Raw genomic sequence first — 15,314 nt, 5'->3', positions numbered from 1 at the left:
GATCTACATTCCAGTTTACTAATTTTCTCTTTAACTTCATCAAAAGCTGTCTCTGACCTTATCTGATTTTTAATCTTTCATTGAGTTTTAACCTCTCAATGGATCACATTCCGTTCGATTTTCCCCTAAATCTCTGGCATTTTTATAATATTCTATTCTTTCACTTGTGTTTATATTCCTTTTAAAAAGTTTACCTTTTTTATTGTTATTTATTTTACAGCCTCATTCAGATTGCTCTAGGAGTCCATGTTATTAAAGTACTGACACACCTATTTATGGTTGCCAACTTTCCCTTGCAGCAGACTATTTATTCCCTTGGGTGATATAAAACTTGTATTATAAATTAATTTTCAGGAGTGAGTTATCTTTATCATAGACCAATGCACTTAGGTTGTGGAAAAAATTCCTGTAAGTGGCTTGCTGTTCACTTCTGCTGGTACTCCAGAAGTTTTACTACTTATATAAATTACACATACTGTGCCTTTTCCTCCCTGTACGGTATCTTAGACTTCATATCCAGAACTAAGTAAAGGACTGTGGTTTTATTTAAGTGAAGATTTCGTCTTTTCTGTACCATCAATTTTCCTGTAGCTTTCCTGGGCTGATGGGTAAACATTTTGAATTATTTTTCATGGTGGGGAAGCCAGTTATGAGACCCAGCTTTATTCAGGTTTCTGCTTTCCACTCAGCCTCAGAATCAAAAACCTAACTCTCAATCCCTAGAACTTACATCCATGCCTAAGGCCCCTCTTGATTATTCTGGTGTCCACTTATACCGATACTTCTTTAGATCTGAGTTCATTTCTGTTTTTTGAGGATTTCTCTTTCTTATGAATTTGATATCCTCTCTCTCTTATATACAAACTCCAAATGTGTTTATATGTCTTTTAAGTTTAAACATTTTATCCAATATTTCTAGATATTTTCAGTCAAAGGTGCTTATAATAAGGGGAATGGCTAAGGAAGAAATGTGTCCAAATATGATTATTTTGAACAAATTAATGAATAAACACTGACAGTAATATTTTCTATATATTTCACACTGTATTGATCTTAAGTACCAATCTGGCTTTTAAAATATACTGCACTACATTATGTATGTAACTCTGAATTCTACTGACATCCATCAGGAACTCTGAATTCTTCCTTTCTAGCAGTGCATCTACATTTATATCCAAATCACCTGTAGACAATTTTTAGTACATTCAGAGGTTGCACTGCCTCCCTAATTCAATGGTAAGCAGGCTAGCTTTGAGATAATATTGCAATACTTATAAAGAGCTCTTTATCAATGCATTGAAGACACTAGGACTCAACGTACACAAACATAAATGATATTTTCTAATTATTAACTGCAGCTTTATAGCTATCTTTTCTTTTCCCATTCTTTTTCTTAATTCAGAACTTGTCCCTCATACAAGCTTGGTACTTTCACTAGAAGCCTTTTGTTTTCCAAAATGAGGACATTATTTTTTTTGCAAGATTTTGTCAGCATTGCTATGCCAGCATTGCTTACTGTAAACAGAAACTATGACTTTCACCGTAAAATACTATAATTATACAGCGCAACTGTATCTGAGGTTTTTATCCCTGAGGAAATCGATAATAGCACAAACTACAATTATCTTTGTACTACAGTAGATACAAGAGGGAGGAGGAAAGAGCTTATTCACTTAGTAGGGATTGTAACTATAGCAAATGAGATTTATAAAAGGAAACAGCTTTTTAACTGATTGATTTTAATTCAAATACCCAAATGTTCCAGTCTGATAGGAGACTTGATAAAGAAATAAACAACAAATAACCACTCTTGTAGCCTCATTCTCCTTCCTTATTTACACATACACACACCTCATGCCATCATACCCAATCATTAGGAAAAATTGTATTAATTCTGTAAGAAATAAGCTAGAGGCTAAAGGGGATGCTGGGCTTCTCTGATGACTCAGACAGTAAAGAATCTGCCTGCAATGTGGGAGACCTGGGTTCAATGCCTGGGTCAGGAAGATCCCTCAAAGAAGGGAATGGCTGACCACTCCAGTATTCTTGCCTGGAGAATTCCAGGGACAGAAGAAACTGGCAGGTGATAGTCCACGGGGTCGCAAAGAGACGTATATAACTGAATGACTCACACTTTCAAAGGGATGCTCTATCAGGAAATTCTTAACTTGAACATTTCATACTTGTGGGCTTCTCTGGTGGCTCAGTGGTAAAGAATCTGCCTGCTAATGCGGGAGACATGGGTTCAATCCCTGATCCTGGAAGTCCACACAGGGCAACTAAGCCCGTGAGCCACAACTACTGAGCCTGTGCTCTAGGGCCCGTGAGCTGCAACTACTGATCCCACGTGCCACAACCATGAAACCCTGTAGCTTGTGCTCCATAACAGGAGAAGTCAGCACAACGAGCAGCTTGAGCACCACAACCAGAGGGTAGCCTACACAGCAGGGAAGACCCAGCATCAGCACAGCTAAAAATGAATGAGCAACATGTTTTCAAAGAGAGTATTTCATGCTTGTATTTGATATATGTCACAATTCAGAATGTGTCGTTGTGTGTAACTAATAAAAGGACCAATGTTCCATCTTGTAGCATTGTTGCTGCTGCTGCTGCTAAGTCACTTCAGTCGTGTCCGACTCTGTGTGACCCCATAGACGGAAGCCCACCAGGCTCCCCCATCCCTGGGATTCTCCAGGCAAGAATACTGGAGTGGGTTGCCATTTCCTTCTCCTTTTTAAATCGGTTGCTTTGGGAAATTTAAAATATGCACAATGGAAGCAGCAGAAGGCATTAAATCATCCAAAGCTGAAGGATAATACTGAGAAAGGGAGAAAGGGAGTGAGCAAGAGAGAAACTTCAAATATTGTTACTTTTCAATCACATGAATTAATTCATTCTACACTAAAAGAATACTACAAATTACAAAAATGTTAAAAATAGCTTGTGTGTATGTTTTCATTTTAATCCTCAACTCAAGCTAACACCTTGAGGAACACATTCTGTATCTCTGGATAAACAGTAAAATAGCCGTATTTTTCTCATTCGTGTTTCTGGTACAAATAGTGAGATGCACTGTAGCCATTCTCAAATCACAACCAGAAAATATGCTTTACACTCCTCTGCAGCCTGTTCTCAAAGAATACCACATACCGTGGACAGAAAAATAAGAGGCCCATTAGATTTATATTCCATGTCAGCAATGCCATTGCTTATCTGAATTTTAAGTCAAGTTTCTTTTTAAAGGTCCCTATAAGCATAGACTCTGGGAGATAAACAGAATTTCATAAATGTGCTGAAAAACTCTTATTCTTAAATGACAAATACAAATACTTCCACACAAATACATTTGATTGCTTGTATTCCACAAGCAATTTGTACTGTGTTATAAGAAATGTCAACATTTGGCCACCATTACCCAAGATCCAAAGACAGTACATTGTTTGATTCATTCAACTGTATAGGTGTGATTTCAGAATGATTTTTAGTACCTTAATTCATGCCCATAAAAAAGATGGTTAGTTTTGCATATTTAAGGGCTCCTTAGTAAATAAGTATGGAAATCAAACCACCATCTCATTTAGAAAATCTAAGTAACAAAGCAATAAAAAATGTGGAATACTTAGCTTATAGCATCTATTATGTTCCTGAGCCAATCTTCTACATCCATTTTAAAATTTATGTTTTAAAAACATGATTCCCTTTAGATAAACATTATAATTTTAATACAAACCCAGTAATTTTAAGGGCTTGTGAAGATATTCCCACTAAACACTTGAAAACTGGTAAATTTACTAGCAGCAATGTTTCAGAATACATGTATTCTGAACTTCATGGACATTGGTTCAGTAACAGCCATGAATTAGAAGTAAATAGCTTACTTTTTGGAAGTCATGTGACTCTCTGAGGAGTTTAGGGTGCCCTTTTGTGCACTCTAATAAAACCGAGCAGCAGTTCCCTGCCTTGACAAGAATGACAGACCCTCTAGGGAAATGACTAAATCACATTTTGCTCATGGGAAACCAATACCGTGTGTGTCATTTGTTAACTGGATACAGTTATTATTCATTCTGGTTTCTGGGAGATTCTTTTTTTCAATTTTGAGAGTCCTAGTATTGCATTTTTGTTGTTATTCAAGGGATTTTTTTTTTTTTTTAATATTTCCTTCAAAGAAATCCAATGGTTAAGACTCACACCTCCCCCGTGTCTGTGGTTTGCTCAAAGACTTACTCTGCATGCACAGCCCATCCGTGCAGTTCTTGGACTGCAAGACAAGGCCATCGCAGTCCTTGCCTCCATTCTTGGGGGCTGGTGCCGTGCACTCCCTCCTGCGCCAGTGAGTGCACTCGGTCCCGCAGGTAGACCACTTGCTCCATGAGGTCCACCTGCCATCCACTGCCACACAAAAAACAAAAACCAGCAACAGGTCAAAGAGAGAAGGAGCTTCTTGAAGGTAGAGGGGCAGGGCTCAAGTAGAAACAAAACCCCAGCACTGAAGAAAATGCCTCACCAAAGAGTGCTGTGCTCCTTTTAATTGCTGCAAGTAGCACATGCTATCCATATATTCTGTGGGCTCTGCAAACTCTCCTCACAAGAGCTGTGTGGCTGTTTCTTCACTGACCAAGCAGGGGAAGTTTAATGGGACACACAGAGATCAAAGTTGTCACCAGGAGTTATATAAAGGTAAATCCTAGTAGTGCCCCTTTTTCTACTAAAGGGGAAACTTCTAGGTTTTGGATTGAAAATTAGGGGACCTCTTTTCAGATCCAATATTCCCGTGATTAGTGCATGTGAATAGTGCCAGTAAACCTCTGTGGGGTTAAGGAGAAGCGGTCAGGAGAGTGGGGGAAAAAAATCCATCCATTCATCTGTCCACCCACTCACCTGCATCCTATCCATATATTCATCTACATTCCCATTTCTCTCTCTCTCTCTCTACGGCTCTATCATATACATCTTACACACTCTTTTTAAGTTTTCATCCATGCTGCTTAATTCTGCTAAGTCTTCTGCAATGCATTCTTGAAAAGACTATTTGACATTTATTATTTGATTACTTCATTCCATTATTTTATTTGATGATGTACACATTTTTATTTTTAAAATAATATTTAAGCACATTCTTAATTTTTTCCTATCATTCAGTCATTTGGAATAGACTCACTTTCTTAATTTTGGTGCTTGACTTGTTAGTACATTTCAATGATAATGAGCTCAGATAATTCTATTTTAAAAAACACACAACTTAAACCCTAACCTGAGAAAATATTGTAAATTTCACTAAGGTGATACTTTAAAATGCAGTCTTTAAAGGTTCTTACATAAATAAGAAAATATCAAAATAAGAGTTACATTTAAAAAGAATTTCCCTGAAATCCATAAATAATTATCCAGGAATAAATGTGAGACAATGGCAAACATCATTTATTGAACATGCTATACCTACAACTTTATAGAAATCAGACCAATTTTAATAGTCTGCATAGTTTGGAGAATCTCTGTGATGCCACATTTAAATTACTGTGTAAACATATGTATTATGTACAATGTATAGAGAGATAAACATGCCCACATGAAAAAATGATGAAAGTATTAAGATTTCAACTGCACAGAGTTAGCTACATAAATAACCCCCAAATATCTGGAGAAAAGACGTTTGCTTTGACCTAGACCATCCCAAAGAATACATACAAACATACATTTCTATTTTAACTAAATGATTGAATGTATGCATGCATGCTCAGTCATATTAGACTCTTTGTGACTTTAGGGACTGTGGCCTGCAAAGCTCCTCTGTCCGTGGAATTTTCCAGGGAAGAATACTGGAGTGGTTTCCATTTCCTACTCCCGGGGATCTTCCTGACCCAGGGATTGAACCGGTGTCTCCTGCTTTGGCAGGAAGATTCTTTACCACTGAGCCACCAGGGAAGCCCAACTAAATGCTTCAGTTCAGTTCAGTCGCTCAGTCGTGTCCGACTCTCCGCGACCCCATGAATCACAGCACGCCAGGCCTCCCTGTCCATCACCAACTCCCGGAGTACACTCAAACCCATGTCCACAGAGTCGGTGATGCCATCCAGCCATCTCATTCTCCGTGTATTTCTAAATGTGGGAGTCAGTATGGAGACAGAATATGAAGAGTACAACATAAAAACTACTGAAATTCTTAGCCGAGCTAAGTGTCAAAGTTTGTTCCATAAATAAAAGCTCTTAAAAGGGTTCAGTGTGGGATACTGTGTTGATACTTGGAAAATTAACATAGGAATTATAAAATTTAGATTATGGTTTTCTCTCCAGTTCATTTCTCTAACCTGTCTCTGAGAAAGGTTCCACTTCAGAATGAACCTGACAAAAGTTAGGCAAAATAAAGGCAAGTGAGGAGTCTTTGTATCTAAATAATGAAAGTGACAATAGCTACCCCAATGTAATACACTAATAATAATTTTAGCTTAATTTTTCAATATATCATATAATTAGACATTTTAGTGGGTTTTGGTTTCAGGAGATATTAACTGCAATTTTACCAAAGGATAAAAGCTTGGGACAACATAAGAGAGCACAGAAAGATGCTCAGAGGCAAAGGGATGCAATCCTGTTACAGGTACCAAGGCAAATAACTCAAGAAGAGGTGACTAACATATATAGACATGTTACTGTATGCACGCGTAGACTGTTGGTGATGCACAAGGAAGCCTGGCACGCTGCAGTCCATGGGTCACAAAGAGTTGGACACGACTGAGCAACTGAACTGAACATGTATAGATAACAGCTGACTGCATATTTTAAAAATTCATTAGCTCATGTGTCACAAAGCTTAGACTTCCTTTTAATTCATTCCAAATGTTTTATTTGCCCTTGCCCATACACTGACACCAAATATCAAGTACTTTACCTCAAACACTTTCTAAATTTCAGTTCCAATTAATTCCCTTGAATATCAACGGTTGTTATCCTAAATGTATGGCTTTCAATGCTGCTCAAATGCCTTGAATTATAAGATCCTTCAAACTTGGCTCCAACAGTTTTGTTGAGTAATAAAGAGGGATTATGTTCCTGTGTGTTTTTCATACTATTTTGAATGTTAATATAATTAATAAAGTTAAGTACTCTTTTGGGGAAAAAGATGTGATTTCCCAGTAATGTGAGCATTGGATGGTATGATGGATTTACATATTATCTATCACACATTCAGGTCTAGAATAAGCCTCTGTATATATACCCTAAAACATTTCTAGAATGAGAGGATACATTTGGAATGAGGGCGCTGGTTTATTTACCTGGGCATAACGTGGTACAGGCTATTTTTTGTACACTCTGCCCTTCACAGAAGGCACCACCATTGAGCGGAGCTGGGTTGGTACAGGTCCTTGTACGCTTCTGATACCCCCGTCCGCAACGGCTATTACACACAGACCACTCTGTCCAAGTGGACCAGCCACCATTTACTGGAAGTAAATGATAAAACATGAGTTAAGTGTACATGCATACACACAGAGATGCACAAACCACATATCAAACACAAACAAGAATGTTGTATCCCAAGTGACCATAAAAAATAAAAAACTTCAAAGCTGGAAGAGACCTTAGATGTAACTTAATTCAAAATTTTATTACTACAAAACTGAAATCTAAGCACAGGAATAAATAAAATGAATTATCAATATCTATTTACCTACTCAGAATATGGAACTGTGTTCTCCTCTCCTTAGCCACTGTTGTTTTAAAAAACATCCTCTTACCTAGTAAAGCTCCAAAAATTATTGATACTTTTGGCGATTTATCTGAAATAATATGCTTATATCCTAGTACCAAGGCTGCAGGTGGCTATGAGGCATGGCAACTGATAAAATCATTTAGCCTTTCCTTAATAATAGTTGATTATTTATCTTTAGCATATATAAACTTTATAACCTTTCAAGAATTTTTAGTTTCATTAATAAGTGAATCTATTTTTTTTAAAAAAAGTCTTGATAGCTGGATTTTTAACTAAGTATCTATTTGAATGGATCAACAATTGGCTGATGTAACTGCAATTGACATATTTTGTGTATAAAGACTATTTATGGTGTTCGATGGAGCTGTCAGTATAGATGCGGTTATAAAACCTACCGTCTAGCACTATGTTATTATTAACCTCTAGAGATTTCACTCTAGAAAATACTGATATACTCTCATATCTCAATATACGAGTCCATGAAATTATTATAATTAAGCAATTTCTAACAAAAATTATTTTCTGCCGGTTAAAACATGCTACAAACAGTATATGCATCTACTTCTTGATGGGAAAGAAGTGTGTCACTCAGATAACAGAAACCTATATAGGGACACACATGCCCAGCATCTCCTTCTCTAGGATCTTCCACAACAGGGAATAATCACGAATGTGTCATACGTAGAGACAGAGATTATTTTCAGTGGAGAATTATTTTTTTCTCTATCAAGATAAGAACCTTTGTATGAAGATTTATCTTTTTTTTGTATAAAGATCAATGAGAACAATTTGGACATTCAACAATAGGAAAATGGTAAAGGTACTATGTTCATGAGATTGGCTGCCAGGCAGCTATTAAAAATGCTGCTGCCAGTGTCCACCCCTATGTTCATAGCAGCACTATTCACAATAGCCAAGACAAGGAAACAACCCAAATGTCTGTCACCAGGTAATGGATAAAAAAGATGAGGTACACATGTACAGTAGACTACTACTAAGTCGTAAAAAAGAACAAAATAATGCTATTTGCAGCAACGTGGATGCAGCTAGAGATGATCACACTAGGTGAAGTAAGTCAGAAAGAGAAAGGCAAATACCATATGGCATCACTTATAGGTTGACTCTAAAATAAATATGACACAAACAAACCTATCTGTGAATCAGAAACAGAATAAGGGACAGAGAATAGACTGGTGGTTGCCAAAGGGAAAACACTGTAATGCAACTATCCTTAAATAAAAGAATAAATTTTAAAAAATAATGCTGTAGAAGTCTATTTAGTAATACATGGATATTTCAACATTATGTTTTAAGTAAAAAAAATTATATCCATTATTTTAAAATTTTATGTATGTTAAGAAAATATCAGTAGTATACATATCCATCTTTTTTAAAGCAATCTCTGGATGACAAAATGACAGGATTATAGGTTTTCCTTTTTCTTTGACGTTTTTCTGTTTCCCAAATTTTCTATAATGAATATATACTTGCAATCTAAAAATGATACTTACAACAGACTCAAAAATGAAATACTGGTCAAATATATGTTTTTCTGTGGTCTTCTAGTGAGCCCAACCTATGAGCCTTGGACAACTTATTTTGTGAGGCCATGAAAGAACATGCAGATGTTTGACAGAGTTTTGTGTTCCAAAAGTAATTTAACCCACTCAGCTTCACAAAACTCCAAATACTGTGGGACTGTCAGTATAAATTTCTTTCCAACATACTGGCAAGCTGATATTTGGGGTTACAGTACACATGTGCTGCTCTGCTAGGATTTTAACAAGAAATTAATAATCATAAATGTTTAGGAAAAGACAAGTCTTGAAGATTCTAGGCTTATCCCATTATTTTATGGGGAAGGAGGTATGTGCTCTGAGTATTGTAATGCTTTGTGTCCAGCTGAAGGTTAGTTACTGCTAGAACTAGGGCTAGAACATAAGACTCCTGAGCCCTAGTGCCACACTGTGCTCTAAACTCAAAATGCTTTAGTTCCTTGTGTTTGATCCTTACTAAAGACAATGTTTGGCTTGTGTTTATGCATAATGAGAACATGCTATACATAGGAAAAGAGAGTTGCATCTATGTAATACATCTATTTAAGAGTCTGCCCTCATTAATCACTTACAATTGGTACAAACTGTGATGTACCCTATTATTTTGCATTTCCAGTGCTGTTTATTAAGTCACTCAGAAAGTCTAGAAAAAGACAAAAAGTGGGAAACATTTCACTATGACTTAAGGATATTGAACTTGAGTATTCAGAGGATTTTTTTTTTTTAAAGAAGTATGCATCTGTCCTGTATTGAAAATGACAGCATTAAAGCATCACTACATTCAACCTTTCGAATGTCATGGTGGTTTCAGTTTTCATAACATCCTACAGCCTGAGGATGCAACCAGCCAAGTAGTACTACCTGCAGTAAGTGCCACGAGCCACGTACTTGCCAGTGACAAATCTCCCGAAGTGTCATTTAACACCAGAGGAGCCATGAACAGCTCCCTACCTTCTAAGTGGTGGCCATTATCATTCTGGAGGTGGTAGAACCTCAAAATATTTCTCACGGTTGCTCAGTTTCCTCTCAGACAATAACTCACCAAGAATATAAAGATCTACTGTGCATCTAACACTGTAAGAAGCATAAATGTATAGAGTTGTCTCTTTGTCTACCAAGGAGCTTAAAAGCCTCACTGGGCAGATAGAACTACTCGTGAAATGAGAAAACTGCTGAGTGCTAAAACAGGGAGATAAAACATCACATGCAGTGGCAAGAGTGGGTGCGGAATCATTTAGTCCTTCTGGAGAAACGACAGGCTTAGAGATGAGATGGGTTAGAAAGGGCCAGAGAATGGAAGAGAAGCTCTCTGAAGAAGTCATCACGTTGCAGCTTCCTACAGGGTTAGGACTAGGGCTGTATGACAATGGCAGGCCTTGTCTTCACGCTGGATGTCCTAGATGGAGTGCAAAGCAAGTTCCAGGCAGTTACAGCTGCTCTGATGTGTTTGGAGAACATGTCAGCTCCAGTTTACCTGAGGTCTTGTGATCGATCTCCTAAGGCCCAGAGAAAGAGTAGCAGGCTGCTTTAAGTATCATGTCAGAACTCCCTCTAGATCTCGGTAGTCCAGGCTGAGAAGGGGAGGCAGGGCTTAGGGAAGCAGGGAACCCTCCTGGATTCTTGAGTTCAGTTTGAAATGCAGGACATTTATGCTTCTTATAGTGTTAGATCCCTCAGTGGATTTCCTTTACTGTCCTATATAAACTGACAAAGGGCTAGGAAGTTCCAAGTCCAGGTTTTCTATGAGTATCAGAAAAGCAGTTAAACCTCACTGTCCACAGGAGAAGCGGGGGAGAGCTGCAATGGGGGCTGAGAAGGGCCCTCATCACTTGACATTCTAACATTAACATGAGGAGCTGCAGTTTGACCTGAACCAGACTGAGGCACACAAAGTTCACTCACCGTAGACTATGACAGTTGCGGTTGTGCTTTTCCTCTTGGCGACGATGTTTTTGGCAACGCACGTATAGTTGGCAGTATCCGAGAGGCGCGCCTGCTTGATGATGAGGTTGTGATCAATAGTAATATAAAAATTCCGATCTTCAACAGGATCGATGATGTCTTCATTTTTCAACCATTCCACCTAAAGATGCACAAGAGAAACAGATAAATCCCTGGTACGAATCCCTCGATGGCTGTCAGTCCTGACTTTTGTTTTGCAATGTGAACAGCACTGTTCCATGCTATGAAATCTGCAAACTTGAGGAAGTAACTTTCTGAGGTCATGTTAAGTATCACTCACCTGCCAAACATGCTGATTCTGTCTATACTACATTATTCTCAAATGTCAATGACCCAATTGGGAAATATAGCGCTCAAATTGTTTTCACTTTGCCCTGCAGGCAGGAGTAGGTGATGTGCACTGCCAACTTCAGAACCCAATCAAAAATAATGGGCTAAGCATTTCAAACTGAACTCAAACCTTTTGCTATTTGATTTGTTTACTCTTGGCATCTTACCTGCTGCTTTTCAGAAAAGAATATAAGGACTATCAAAAAAACTCAAAAGGAATCTTAGACATCATGCAGCTCTAATAAAACAACATTTGTATGATTTATGTGTAGTCTTGTTGAAACATATGGATTAAATTTCCCTGAAAATGCACTTACTTTAAAATGTAGCAAACACATATTTAGAGATGAATCTAAGCCAAAATACTTGGGAGGGGAAAAAAAAAGGTTTTCTACCAACTCTCAATATGATCTAAAGAGCATACAAGTCATAGTCAAATTCTCCTTTTGTCTTTCACTAGCATAAAATCTTTGGCTCTCATGGTTTGCTTCTGGAGAACCTAAGACGTGACTATTCAAAACTACTCAACTATTTTTCCTATGTAAATCTCAGTTTAGCAACAGCAATGTTACCCTTACAGAATGAAAGGAGGGAAGCACATTTTGTAAAATACATCCTTATGAAGGATAAACTGTTTTTGCCCCATAAATTGCTTTTCTTCCTCACAGGTTTATCCATAAAGCAAAACATACTGATATTTACCACACTTTAAACTTTCCTTGTGCATTAGTGTGGATATGGATACAAGTAACCTTTACTTGCAGGGAGTCAACAGTGTTGCCATTTTCAAAATCTTAAGGAGCTTCCCCCAGCACCACAAGAGGTCTGGAAATTAATCTCTAAATCTGTCAGTGGGCTGGATGTTACACAAATTACGTCTAACACTGGGACTCTAAAATAATGCTTCTCTAATCCTTAGAAGAGAGGCCACAATTTAAAGGGAAAAACAGAAATCACCTTGAAGTAAACATATGAGGATGTAGATAAGAATGACTATTTGTAATAAGTTTTGAAACAACATTTACATTTAAGGATATTTAAATCAATGAAAGTGAAGAAGACTGAAGTCCATCTAAAATCAGTCATTTCAGTTCAGTTCAGTCGCTCAGTCGTGTCTGACTCTTTGCGACCCCATGAATCAGCACGCCAGGCCTCCCTGTCCATCACCAACTCCCGGAGTTCACTCAAACTCGTGTCCATCGAGTCGGTGATGCCATCCAGCCAACTCATTCTCTGTCATCCCCTTCTCCTCCTGCCCCCAATCCCTCCCAGCATCAGAGTCTTTTCCAGTGAGTCAACTCGTCGCATGAGGTGGCCAAAGTATTGGAGTTTCAGCTTTAGCATCAGTCCTTCCAATGAACACCCAGGATTGATCTCCTTTAGAATGGACTGGTTGGATCTCCTTGCAGTCCAAGGGACTCTCGAGTCTTCTCTAGCACCACAGTTCAAAAGCATCAATTCTTTGGTGATCAGCTTTCTTCACAGTCCAACTCTCACAGCCACACATGACCACGGGAAAAACCATAGCCTTGACTAGATGGACCTTTGTTGGCAAAGTAATGTCTCTGCTTTTTAATATACTATCTAGGTTGGTCATAACTTTCCTTCCAAGGAGTAAGTATCTTTTAATTTCATGGCTGCAATCAGCATCCGCAGTGATTTTGGAGCCCCAAAAAATAAAGTCTGACACTGTTTTCCCATCTATTTCCCATGAAGTGATGGGACCATCTAAAATAGTGGAGTTTTAAAACATGCATTTTGGTCGGGCCCCTCCCGCTCAGCCCCAGACTTGCAGTCAGCTCCCATCGGCTGTTGTCTGCGGGGTGCGGGGCACCGGCTAGGGGTGGGCGCCCTGGGCTGCTAGACCCCTACCCTCACCTGCGGGGTGCAGGGCATCAGCTGGGGGTGGGCGTCCCGGGCTGCTAGGCCCCAGTAAAACAAACAAACTAAACGATGCATTTTGTTCTTATTTAAGACAGCACATTCAATCCTGTGCTTAGATATAGCTGGTAAGAGACACACTGCTTAACCTGGATTTTCTCAAAATTTGCCCCCATGTGTTTTGCAGTATGGGCTTTTCAGGTGGTGCTAGTGGTAAAGAGGAGAAGGCAATGGCAAGCCACTCCAGTCCTCTTGCCTAGAAAATCCCATGGACGGAGGAGCCTGGTGGGCTACAGTCCATGGGGTCGCTACTAGTTGGACACCACTGAGCGACTTCACTTTCACGCGTTGGAGAAGGAAATGGCAACCCACTCCAGTGTTCTTGCCTGGAGAATCCCAGGGATGGTGGAGCCTCGTGGGCTGCCGTCTATGGGGTTACACAGAGTCGGACACAACTGAAGCGACTTAGTCGCAGCAGCAGCAGTGGTAAAGAACTAGTCTGCCAATGCAGGAGACTTAAGAGACACAGGTTCAACCCTTGGGTTGGGAAGATCCCCTGGAGGAAGAAATGGCAACCCACTCCAGCATTCTTGCCTCGAGAATCCCATGGAGGAACCCAGAGGGCTACAGTCCAAAGGATGCAGAGTCAGACATGACTGAAGTGACTTACCACACACATACACAATCATGTGTGGTAATACAATCTTGCTAGAAGTGCAAGGGAAAAGATAGCAAGATTCAAAATATTTTTAAAACACTGCTTATTGATAATTGAAAGCTGATATTAATGTCTTCTGAATCTTAATGCAGGTTATCTTTGCCACTCGAAAGAAAGCTTTCCACTTAGAAAAAGTACTGCTGGGCTTCCTGGGTGTGTGTGTGTGTGTGTCTGTGTGTGTATCTTTCAAAGATGCACCAGTTCAGTTCAGTCGCTCAGTCATGTCTGACTCCTTGAGACCCCATGGACCACAGCACACCACGCCTCCCTGTCCATCACCAACTCCCGGAGTTGACCCAAACTCATGTCCATTGAGTTGGTGATGCCATCCAACCATCTCATCCTCTGTCATCCCCTTCTCCTCCCACCCTCAATCTTTCCCAACATCAGGGTCTTTTCCAATGAGTCAGCTCTTTGCATCAGGTGGCCAAAGGATTGGAGTTTGATTCAACATCAGTCCTTCCAATGAACACCCAGGACTGATCTCTTTTAGGATGGACTGGTTGGATCTCTTTGCAGTCCAAGGCACTCTCAAAAGTCTTCTCCAAACCACAGTTCAAAAGCATCAATTATTTGGTGCTCAGCTTTCTTTATAGTCCAACTCTCACATCCATACATGACCACTGGAAAAACCGTAGCCTCGACTAGACAGACCTTTGTTGGCAGAGTGATGTCTCTGCTTTTTAATATGCTGTCTAGATTGGTCATAACTTTCCTTCCAAGGAGTAAGAGTGTTTTAATTTCATGGCTGCAGACACCATCTGCAATGATTTTGGAGTCCCCCAAGATAAAGTCAGCCACTGTTCCCCATCTATTTGCCATGAAGTGATGGGACCAGATGCCATGATCTTAGTTTTCTGAATGTTGAGTTTTAAGCCAACTTTTTCAGTCTCCTCTTTCACTTTCATCAAGAGGCTCTTTAGTTCTTTTTCACTTTCTGCCATAAAGGTGATATCATCTGCATATCTGAGGTTATTGATATTTCTCCGGGCAATCTTGATTCCAGCATGTGCTTCATCCAGTCCAGAGTTTTTCATGATGCACTCTGCATGTAAGTTGAATAAGCAGGGGGACAATATACAGTCTTGATGTGCTCCTTTTTCTATTTGAAACCAGTCCATTGTTCCATGTCCAGTTCTAACTGTTGCTGCCTGAT

At 39.2% G+C, this 15,314-nt stretch overlaps 1 protein-coding gene across 1 annotated transcript in view; it reads right to left on the bottom strand.

The window, feature by feature from the left end:
- The window catches only part of UNC5C (unc-5 netrin receptor C), a 436,405-nt gene that overhangs the window by 66,615 nt on the left and 354,476 nt on the right, over window positions 1-15,314 (bottom strand). Inside the window, exons 5-7 of the mRNA XM_055434976.2 lie at window positions 11,170-11,350; window positions 7,275-7,442; window positions 4,228-4,392 (exon numbers count right to left, since the gene is read on the bottom strand). Coding sequence (XP_055290951.1) covers window positions 4,228-4,392; window positions 7,275-7,442; window positions 11,170-11,350 — 514 coding nt within the window. The remainder of the gene's footprint in view (window positions 1-4,227; window positions 4,393-7,274; window positions 7,443-11,169; window positions 11,351-15,314) is intronic.

Source organism: Moschus berezovskii, chromosome 5 (assembly GCF_049115385.1).
Source record: "Moschus berezovskii isolate FMDL1 chromosome 5, NW_MosBer_1.0, whole genome shotgun sequence".
Taxonomy (NCBI): Eukaryota; Metazoa; Chordata; class Mammalia; order Artiodactyla; family Moschidae; genus Moschus; species Moschus berezovskii.
This window is presented reverse-complemented; position numbering and strand designations above follow the sequence as displayed.